Source organism: Mus caroli, chromosome 3 (genome assembly GCF_900094665.2).
Source record: "Mus caroli chromosome 3, CAROLI_EIJ_v1.1, whole genome shotgun sequence".
Taxonomy (NCBI): domain Eukaryota; kingdom Metazoa; phylum Chordata; class Mammalia; order Rodentia; family Muridae; genus Mus; species Mus caroli.
In genome coordinates, this window is record NC_034572.1 from 138,295,532 (window position 1) to 138,307,027 (window position 11,496).

General features: G+C 43.1%; 1 protein-coding gene across 2 annotated transcripts in view; it reads right to left on the bottom strand.

The window, feature by feature from the left end:
- The window catches only part of Clca2 (chloride channel accessory 2), a 29,441-nt gene extending 19,499 nt beyond the window's left edge, over positions 1-9,942 (bottom strand). For both annotated transcript variants that reach the window (XM_021158758.1, XM_021158759.2), the window contains exons 1-5: positions 9,616-9,942; positions 8,541-8,678; positions 5,978-6,128; positions 3,025-3,133; positions 1,611-1,770 (exon numbers count right to left, since the gene is read on the bottom strand). In XM_021158758.1, coding sequence (XP_021014417.1) covers positions 1,611-1,770; positions 3,025-3,133; positions 5,978-6,128; positions 8,541-8,678; positions 9,616-9,801 — 744 coding nt within the window. In that variant the 5' untranslated portion in view covers positions 9,802-9,942. The remainder of the gene's footprint in view (positions 1-1,610; positions 1,771-3,024; positions 3,134-5,977; positions 6,129-8,540; positions 8,679-9,615) is intronic.
- Between the last annotated feature and the right edge of the window lie 1,554 nt (positions 9,943-11,496).

Here is an 11,496-nt window from a genome sequence, read left to right on the forward strand (position 1 = left end):
TGGGGGACTTTTGGGATAGCATTGGAAATGTAATTGAGGAAAATACATAATAAAAAAATATTAAAAAAAAAAAGAATGTTCAATCACAGGGCCCCCAATGGAGGAACCAGAGAAAGTACCCAAGGAGCTAAAGGGGTCTGCAACCCTATGGTGGAACAACAATATGAACTAACCAGTACCCCCTGGAGCTCGTGTCTCTAGCTGCATATGTATCAGAAGACGGCCTAGTCAGGGCCATCATTGGGAAGAGAGGCCCATTGGTCTTGCAAACTTTATATGCCTCAGTACAGGGGAATGCCAGGGCCAAGAAGTGGGAGTGGGTGGGTAGGGGATTGGGTGGGGGGAGGATATGGGGGACTTTTGGGATAGCATTGGAAATGTAAAATGAAGAAAATACCTGATTTAAAAAATTGACATAAATAAATAAATAAATAAATAAATAAATAAATAAATAAATATCAGTTTTTAAGTGGATGTCCAGACTCATCTTTTGTGAGTTAACATGAAATATTAGTTGACAAGATTTAGGTGCAGAGTTGAGGGTCAGCTCCCTCCCTGGGCTAGTTTGTCTGTCTTTTGAAGGACAACATTTCTCTGAAAACAAAGGAAGGAGAACCGCAGGTGAGATGAGTGTAGTCATTGGCTCCTTCATTCTTGAAAACCTCATATCTCATCCTAAGAGGTGACCGAGAGGGAAGGACAACACATGGCTCCTCATCCCGTGACCTCAAAAGTTGTCTCATTGAGCACTCTCCCTGGAAAGAGGACTTTTGCTTTTCAAAACAATCTATATTTGTTATCATCTGGAGGAGACTTTTTTTTAAAGAATTATTTATTTTATGTATACGTGTAGTACACTGGAGCTGTCTTCAGACACACCAGAAGAGGGCATGGGGTCCCATTACAGATGGTTGTGAGCCACTATGTGGTTGCTGGGACTTGAACTCACAACCTCCGGAAGAGCAGTCAGTGCTCTTAACCACTGAGCCGTCTCTCCAGCCCCTGACTTTTTTTTTTTTAATATATAAGATAAAGACTAAATGGACTGTCGCTCCTCGGGCTCTAATGACTCTTAATTGTCAGGAGCCATCTAGGAAACACTAAAGGCAAATAAGTTTTATTTTCTTAAAGCTGGCCCACCGCTTTGCTTGGCTGCAATGAGAAAGCTCTGAATTGCAGGACCTTCAGAGATTTCATCTCAGGACTGCTTCTTACTCCTGGTATGCCTTTCCTATCACCATTGCATAATCTAATGATTCCTGGGCACAAGCCCACTCTATTGGGCAGATTTCCCGAAATTCAACAAAGATAAACGTCCATAAATGAATGCTGTTTAGATGAATTAATGATTTTATAGTATTCCTGATTTGATTCAAATAATTTTTAGGAGTTTTAAGAGATGGTTTTAGTTGTTTTGCCAGAAACAAATAGCAAAATTATAAGTCTTCAGCCCTCGTCCAAAGCTGCATCCCACTTTGGTCCCTTCCCCAGCTGGAGCAGGCTTCCAGCAAATAACAGTTCCACCTTCTACATACTTAGACGTATCTGTGCATCTGAGAAAGAAGTGGCAGCTTACAGGAAGGAGTTTGTCGTCCCAAGGATGTACTTACAGAAGGTAAACTTTGCATGAACATTATTGATCCAGTTGCATTCTGGGTGCTGTTGTAGAGGAATGTGCATCCTTCCCTAAAAAACTTGCTAATAATGCAGTCTTCATGGGGGCAGAGGCCCTTTTCACACACAAAAACGCCCGTGATGTCAGATGAACACCTGAAAGTGGATAAGAAACTAGGAACTGGGTCTCTTTAGAAATACATGGTTTTTTCTTGATTATCTTTTCTAATAATTTTTAAGGATTATAGCTCAGTAGTCATGTATAAATATTTTTTAATGTTCTCTTCAGGAAATACATTAATTTGGAAATATAGTCCCTCCATTTGATTTTAAAGCCTTGAATTTGGACAAGCATTCCGTATTGCCAAAATCTTTAGCAAGCAGGGAGAGACAAGGTGGAGGGAAACTTAGAGGGTCTCTGGGGGAGTAAGCACTAGGCCAGCAACATCCTGAATCAGCGCTCCACTGGACTTCAGGGAGAACAAATCCATAATGGTGATCTATGGAAAGATTCTGTCTTCCTTAAAAATATTCCAAACATTACTATGTGAGTGAGAAATGGTGTCATATGAAAATGAAACCGATGGTTTGTATCTACGAGCTGAACAGCCCATGACTCTGAATCCTCCAAAGCTTTTTAATGTATGGATTTCTATGCATAACTATAACATAGCATGTGTATGGGGCTATGGGCTGCGGAGATACTGACAATCACACAAGGTGGCTATTAATCTTCGTGTCTTGCAAGAGGGGACTGTTTGAATAAGTTATATCATAACCACACAATGGAACACTATAAATTATTTTTTAAAAGAATGAGAAAAATATATATTCGTGTTTATTTGAATTTTCTTGAAGAGCCAAGGTAAATAGGAAGTGAATCAAGATGGTTATTCAAAGTGATAAGAGGAAGCAGAATAAAAAGAGTGTAAAGTAAGATGGCAAATGATAGAACGTTTTACTGTTCATATTTGAAGCGCATAAACATTTGTCCATTTTAAAACTCAGTAAAAATCAAAATCGACAATGAAAGAATTTACTCCTTGCTTTACGGGCTTGTGGTTATTAACTTATTTTTATGTCATACAATAATTAAATCAAGACAAAAATACCTACCTTCTCATTAATTATTTTAATTTTTACATTTTTGAGACAAGCTCTTACTACATAGCCCTGGCTGGCCTGGAACTCACAGTGTGGACAAAACTGACCTTGAATTTGTGACAGTCTTCCTGCCTCTGTTTCTCTAAAGCTCAGATTATAACTTTATAACCATGTGTCACTATGTCCAGTTACTTACCATAATAAAACAAAACAAAACAAAAAAACCTTCAAATATTTTCTTCTAGTTTTTAAAATATTCAATATACCCAATCAGTAGTTAGTTTAAATAGGAGAGAAACCACTGACCTGGTGACTTGAATCTCATTCCGTCCATTCACGTACAGTGGTTTGTCGTTGTTATATTCATCAAACACACCCCAGCGGAGATGGGCCCACTCGTGGACAAACACTCTGCCTGGAGAAGAGAGGGTTTCAGCTTTTTGAGTGCCTAAAATCTCAGCAACAGGCCTTGCTGGTCAGTGAAGACAGTATCACTCCATCATACTCTACTTCCAAAGAGTTGAAATTTGGGTTACTTCTCTCCCCATTCCCTTCTACCTCATCTCCTACCATCAGAGAAGGGGAGCATGAAAAACATTTGCTCCCAAGCCGGCTAGACATCATCCACTTGACAGAAGTGGCAGGGCGTACCACATTCTCTCCCTCACTGAAGCTGTTTAACAAGTTCTTACTCAGCTTCAAGCATGCAGCTCAGTAGGTTTAGGACTTAGTTTCAAGGGGAAAAAACATATTCTTGCCATCAACTAAAGCTTTCCTAAGTTTAGCTGTGCCCAAGCGTGCTTGCTCTCTTGCAGGCCATTTCCCAGTCTACAGCCATGATTGAGACCTAGGAACCCGGGAAGAAGAGAGGGCCAGAGATCACAGGACCCACTTCCTCTCCAGCTTCCATGCTCTCTTCTCTTTTATCCCAACTTTAACCCTTCTGCTTCCGGGAAACTCATTTTTACCATCAAACCCTTCACAGGTTTATCTTGTCCTCTCTAATCTTAGATTTCCTTCCAAGTTCGGCTCAGAAGTTAGTTATTCTCCTTGGAAGGCTGCCGTGTCAACCCCCTTCCCAAAACAAAGCACGTGGCCCCTTTTCCTCTGAGTTAGTTTACATTCTGTAACTTGGGGACTGCTTGCTGTAGTGACTTGTGCTGTGGCACATTGTGCAATGCTTGCATCTTGGGAGGAAACAGTGGCCGCTGACAGTATTAAGAGAAAGTGTGTGCGGACTGACTCGGATCTAGAGGCACTGATGGAATCCTCTGCAGACCCAGAGCAGAGGACACACCTCTGTTACCACTCAGAAGGGAGGAAAAGCCAATTTTTAAAAGCTTTATGAAATGTCCTATTGCCCAGGACCAGTGTCAGCTTGGAGAGGGGTTCTGCAAGAAGGGATGTCTGCCTGTGAAGGAAACAAATGACTCCAAGTCAAATTGTGGGTCCAAACTGGTGGCCTAGGGTCTGCTCGAGACATCTCCAGACAGCTTTCTCTTGTTATATTCTCTGCTCAAGACAGTTCTCCAAACAGGTCTCGCAATAGTAATAATAATAATAAATAATAATAATAATAATTCTGGATAGCCCATCTCCTGCAGACCATAAGCCCGCTCTTTTATTTTACATATCAGTCCAGTCGTTTACTCCAGGTTTCCTTTTGATTATCCTGTGAATCCGCATCCTGTGACCCCAGCCCCTTAATTCTTAGAAGACAGCAAGCACACATTTTCTTTTAACATTGCAAAGGAATTCAGAGATCTGCCTGCCCCTGGTCAGCACAGATGATAAGCTAGCTGGGTGGGACCCCACCCTGAAATTACCATTGCTACCACACGTGAACCTAACCATGCTCTGCTCCAGGCCCACCCTGCACTCAGGAGTCTGCTGTCTTTGTAAGGATAAACAAAAATACTTAGCTGGGTGGGGTATCCTGCGACCACCACTTCCTAAATATTTTTATCTCCTCCCTTAGTATCTTTCTGCCAAGTTGGCTCACAGTGCATCTGCTTTCGTCCCTTTAGATTCATGAAGCTGTTCTTATAATTCATCCTTTTCCATCAACACTTGCATACTGGCCCTGTTCCGAGGGCAGGAGCCATGTCATTCTGTCCCCACCAAGGCTATGCCAGACCCAGCCTCCCGTGGCTGTTTTTACTCCTGCTTGCTTAGAAGGGATACAAAACCTACCTAGTTTTAAATTTCATAAAAAATAAAACTATTTGAAAGGTTCGATTTAAAATTGAACCAAAATTAAAGTTGCAGATTAGAGCTAGCCCTGGGCTGGCTGACCTGTTCTCACTCATGTCTCCTCATGGCTCACACACAGCCTGCCAGTCTGCAGGCTGGTGATCATAACCTTTCTCCTGAGTTCCAGATGTCCATATCTGACCACAGCCAGACACTCTATATTCAGTCCGCTGCTCCTAGCCATCTTCCTGCCTAATCCAGCCGTGGCTTCCCCTTTCCACGTTCCACCCTATTTCCCAGTGACTTTCTTGTTCTTAGTGCCTCTGCACACACCTCTTGACGTTTACTCTGCAGCCAGCCATTCAGAACTCCTACAGGCTGGGCCACTCACCTCTCAGGGCCAACAGGATTTCATAAGAAAACATTATCAGTGAGATCTTTCAGAGTGTCTGGGCGTGGCCAGTCTGTGTTGCTTGTATTCCAGCTCTGATCCTTTTCTCTTTACCTCCTTCATTCAAGCCTCCCGAGCACATCCACATAGTGTTCCCATGTAGCTCCCCACTTCCAGAATTCCCTCACGGAGACATCTCCTGAAAGCTATGTGGTGCGTTTGTTTCCGTATGCATGACCTTCAGTGGGGACTTCATAGTGTGGATATCCCAGGCTGCTCACACCACCTGCTTGCGGGGTGCACGCTGGCATTTCCCTTTGTACCCAAGCTCTGCTTTGACAATGGGTCAAAGGCTTCCCTCAAAGCCATGCGTTCCTCTGCATTTTCCCACACTCCCTGCCCTCTCTTCTTTCCATTAATGAAAACAATGCTAACCCTCTCCTTTGTGAGACATATGCTGACCACCCTTGGCTTGGTTGTCTTCACTGAATTCCCAGAGCACTACTCTGGACCTAATCTGGTCTGTGGTCTTCCCAGCTCATCCTGTACATCCCGTTCCATGGCCATGTGACCTCTTCTAGCTAGAATGGAAAGTCCTTGACAGGTTGCAGGTTTTAGAGGTCTCTTCTGCCCGGAGCACAAACTCTCATACCTTCGCGTATGAGCTGAACTTACCTCGCGCGCCATAGCCTGCGGCTAACTCATCGTTGAGTAGGAAGCTGGGGGTGAAGTGGATGTATTTCCCCTCTTGCCCACACCCTCTGTGCTGTAGGGTGTAGGGGTCATCTCCGTGTTCCTCACTCTGCTCAGCCACTATGACATTTGCCTGAATTAAAACAAATGCATTTTAAGGAAATTTAAACAGTAATTTTACTGTAGGCGTGTATGCATGATTTAAAAGCAGATTAAAAATTAAAGGAATGCCTGGTAGTTAAGAGTTTGGATATTCTGATAGCTAAATACTGGCTAAATTCTTTGGCACTTTCAGAAAGATTTAAAAAAAAAAGTTTATCCTGTCTTCTATGGAACTTCTTACCTTCTTTTATTCCCCTCCCATATTCTCAGACATCACTACTGTAAAGTTATGATATCATAACACTATAAAGAGCTGTGAAGTCAAGAAGATTTAATAGTATTTACATACCCTCCAGGACTGCACGGCAAAGACCTAGAGCCACTCTCTGTCTGCGCGTTACTCTGTCAGTGCAAGTGAAAGGACAGTGTTTCTCTTTAGCCCCGTCTTTCATTTCCATAACTAATAAGAGCATGGTATCATTCCGAGTGAGTTATGTTTTGCTTTGTGCCTGAACATTTCAATTACTACTGTTAAAATGCAGCATCTTAAATTCAAAGCTCGTGTAAGCCTTACTCATCTAGACATTAAGGCAACAAAACTTTGTGCACATGATTGTGCCTCTCGTTTTAGAAAGGGTGACAGCTGTCACAAAGCAGCCCTCAGAAGGTAAGGATGATGCTCAGTGAAGATAGGGACAGGGAGCCAGGTGTGGTGGCACACTTTGGCAATCCTAGTACTTAGGAAGCTGAAACAGGAGGATTGAGACTTCGAGACTAGCCCAGCCTAAATAGAAAGTTCCAGGACCACTATAGCTACATAGTCAAATCCTGTCCTAAACACTAAAAATAGATAAAAATTTAAAAGTAGGTAAACTTGACATAATTATATAGATTACAAGTGTTGTGTGTCTTGTGTGCCACTGAGGGAATATATTTTCATTTCTATTTTCTATATTTCTACATTTGAGGATTCCTTTCTAGTGAGCACAAGTAGCTTTCATAATAATTACCCTATATTTGTTGGAAGCTAGGAGCATTGCAAGGTGGGATGTACAAAGGGCTTGCATGTCCTCACCTTGGCCATAACCAGCAATGTCTCTCTGTAGAGGCTCAATCACCTTATGTTTGTGTAATTGACATTATGAGGTTAATGTAAATGGTATGCAAACATATGGTCATATCGCACATGTTGTACTTAGAAATCCCATAAGATCAAGGCACTGCCATTGACAACCTGGTCTTGTCCTGTGCTATCTCTAAGACTATCTCTAAGGACAAGTTCATTAATGTAATCTTTATGGAGACTACACAGTGTGGTGCCAACACTAAGGATTTTGACATTAAATAGACATTCAAATTGTGGATCAATAATTATTACTTATTTACATGGAACAGAGCCCTTACCTTGTATGAGGCATTCACATAAGTGAATTCTTGATTTGTGATAACAACGGTCTTGAGATTGCATAGGAATTAGATAATAGATGTAGAAATGCCTCAATGGAAGGTAGCAGCTTAGTGAACACTAGTTTCCTCAGTTTGTTCCTGCCCCCTACTTATCTCCATGGCAAACTCTGTCAAATGCTCCTGACTGGTGGAAAATCAAACGCTTCTGTAAGGCTCTCGACATCTTTGTGCCTTTGGCCTACATTCTACACTGCTGAGCCATTCAATTTCTGAAGGAATATTCATGGGGAAGGAAAGGATTAAAACAATCTGAGGAAATTTTATGCCAAGTGACAGATAGCTCTTCTCATACAGTGGGCTCTAATTCATAGTAATTTTCAAAGTGTGTTAGCATGTATTCATAGGTGCATACCAATGTACATTTATAGATCATCTGCAGTTTATTAGCATTCTTTACGGTTAAGCTATTTTGTGGTTAGAAAAGAAAATGGAGCCACTCAACCTTTTTTTTTCCTTCTCCATTCTCTCTTTTCTCCTTGGAATCACGTTATTTAAGGGCAAAGTCTGTTGATTTATACCATGTCATGAGAAGACAGTTGCATTTTTACAGGCATGGGTGGCTCTCTGAGCACGGATGTGTCTGTGAACGACACGATGAAAATGGAGATCACTAGAGTTGGATTCTTCAGGTCCCTGCTCACCCTTACCAGGGTAAAGTGGACTCTTGTTCCTCCTCTAAAAACTGAGGCAGGAACGTGTGTAATACAGAAGAGAGATCCCAGAGAAGCAGAATCAGCAATGGCATCTGGCTTAATGTGCGGCTGAATAAGTCACACCTATTTATTATGTTTCTGTTTTTCTCTCTTGCCTTTCTCATGAATGAAGAAGGTCTATGAGATAATGCCCATGGGCTTTGTCAGTAATGCTCTTTACAGTATAGCATGTCACTATGCCAGTATCAAGGACAGAGTATATTTGGAAAGTTTCTCCCCCTCAAGTTGAATTAAACTCTTTTAATAGAATCTTAAGTCCTTACCTTGTCATAGGATTCTTGTCTTACTCTACTGTAATTATGAGCCGTCCAAGTGGCAGGTACTAAAATCTGTACATTTCTGAAAAACACCCTCCTCTTGGTGGCATTGAACAGGTAAAAGGAAGCCTCGGTTATCATTTCCTGTAACCAAACAGATGGGAAGCCATCAGATGTGAACAGAGGGGAAGCTGTCAGATGTAAACAGAGGGGAAGCCATCAGATGTAAACAGAGGGGAAGCCATCAGATGTAAACAGAGGGGAAGCTGTCAGATGGAAAATCCTTGTTTTCCTGATGCCACAGAAGCAACAGTGAAAATCAGGTAAACAGGCTTTGAATGAACCTGCCAAAACACAGGAACAAACATTTTTGGAAAAGATATTGCATGGCTGCCTGAAAGAGATTTTAGCACAGTGATTACATGTTAGGGCTTGCACTCATGATCTCCCCAAGTTTCAGCACACCGCTCTAAGTCACACCTCTTGAGCACGTTCAGGCCTGCGCCTTTTGAAAACATTATTTTCACTTTAGGCGATCCCATAGAATAGGATCGTAGGTGACGATTCTCCCTTGCCATGCCACAATGGACATCCAACAATCTTAGAGGACTTGGGAGAGTGGAGAGAATTTTTCTCTGTGGCAGCCTGCATTGACATTCTTCCTTGAGAACTGCCAGCTTTGAAATGGGATGCCACAGGATGGTTTTAAGATGCTCCCCCCCCGCCCCGCCCCCATCACTCAAACATCTGGCTTTCTTTTCCACAGTCCACTTTTACTTCTCTAAGCTGCTCTCCGGAGAACGGTCACATAGGAAAACAACAACTGAACCCCAAAGGCAACAGATGCTAACTAATAGAAAGATGGACGAAGGCTCTGTGAGTGCAGGCTACCCATATATATATATTGATGTGATGTAGCCAGCATGCCCATAACCATGTTGTTAGCACTGTCCTTAGGAAATGTGCTCTGTACTGCTCCAGTTCAAACCTGGTGGGGTTAGCTTTGGAAAGATGGCAACAGGTCTGAATTAATCAGTCGATTAATTGACTATCGGCTATTGACGGCATAATTGCCACTCACCTTAATGTTTGTAATCAGCTTCAGATCCTCGGGTACCCGGGGATTGATGGCAACAAGCAATCCATCATAGCCATTCTCTTTCAGTTTCAATCCAGCTCCCAGGAACAGAAGTTCTGGACTTAGGGTAAACAGAAGGGTCACAAGTTTCAGCCCAATGACAGGTCCTGTGCTGTCCCTGTGGGTCATCTTGTAGTGAAGCCTCTGGTTTATTCACGGGGAGCCTGCTGGGTACCTTGAGTCAGCTGATCAATGTGGAAGCCGCTGGCTTCCTTTGGAACTTGGAAGGTCTTACAATACATGACGAAGGAGTTGCCTTCTTTGAAACCCTGGGGTGGATCTATCTGGGACCTGTCTCTACAAGTTCTTCTATTCACCTGGTTTGTGGCTAAGCTTCCTCCTGAATCACAGCTGGACAGGAAGTCATCTAGCCTTTCCTGGCTTTGTCTCTTCTCAAGGGAAAAGGGAAGTGAAGCAGGAAGGATCTTCAGAGGTAGAGAGGCCTGGCTGCAAGGCCATCAGAACAATGAAGTCAGTCTGTCCGCTACAGGGCACACAGGACCGACAGTAATTTTCCTTCCCGAGTCTTGGGCAACCTCCTCCCTCAGTACTGTTTCCCTCGCTTACTCAGGACACTATGCTGGTTGTGAGATTCCCTTGTTTGTCTTGAAGATTTGTAAATCATGCTGTATGCCTGTCCCTAGAGACCCGGGTCAGGCAATCTGGGTGAGCTCTGAGCTGGTGGCTGGGTTTAGGAGATCAGATATCTCCCAAGGGAGGGCCAAGTGCAAGGAACTTGGATGCTGTGTAGGCCATGGGCTCTTTCCCCTGGCCGCCTTGCCTTTTTTTCCTGATGCCAAGGAGAAAAATGAACTTCTTTCTAAGCAGGAATCCCCTGAGGATAGGGCTTGATTCAGTCAACCTGTATCTCCTGCACCACTGCAGGCTGAAGAAGCAGGCTTCACGAATATTTTGTGACATCGGAAAACTACACAACACTGTGGAATTTGCAGATGAACCCTTTTAAATGTCACTCCCTTGATGTAGTCATGGTTTTTACTCCTGCTTTTCAATTCTGATAATGCCAGTGGAGGAAGGCATGGGTACTCTTATTGGCTGATGGGCTGTGTTACTCCTAGCTCCTTAGTGACTGTGGTGGGTGAATAAGACAAGTCCCTTATAGACTCGTGCATCAGAATACTTGGTCTCAAACGGTGGCACTGTTTAGGGAAGCTGAGGAGGTACAGCCTCGCTGGAGAAAATACTTTCACTGGAGGAAGGCTCTGAGAGTTTAGAGCTTTGTGCCAATTCCAGTTCACTCTGCCTACCTCAAGGCTGTGGTTGAGGAATGGCTTCCTGTCCCAGCAGACAGGCTGGCTGCTTGCTGCCATGCCTTCGCATTTTAATGGATTTTTGAACCTCTGGGACCAGAAGCCAAATGAACGCTTTCTTTCTGAAGTTGCCTTAGCCATGGTGTTTTATAATAACAACAGAAAAGTGACTGATACCGTGTCAAAGCTATGGCGCAGGGAAGCTAAAATAAACCTTTTAAAGTTAATACTAATAGCACAGTGCTAAAAAGAGCAACGGGCTTCAACTCCCACTATTTATCACTGTATCATGATTTCTCTTAGCTCTCAAGTTAGACTCAGGCACTGTCTTTCTCACAGGGGTGTCTAACCTGTGGCCTGTGGAACCACGTAAGATGGCGACATCCTGTGTCAATGTCAAAAGGGTGGACCTGCTGATGTGCTTCACACACACTGACAGCTATGATGAAGCTTTTCCAAAACTAAGGGAAGGCTTTATTTATTGGATTAAATTTCACAGAGAACATGTCTGGAGACCTTTAGTCACTTGTCCATTCTGTCCAGCTGTGACCCC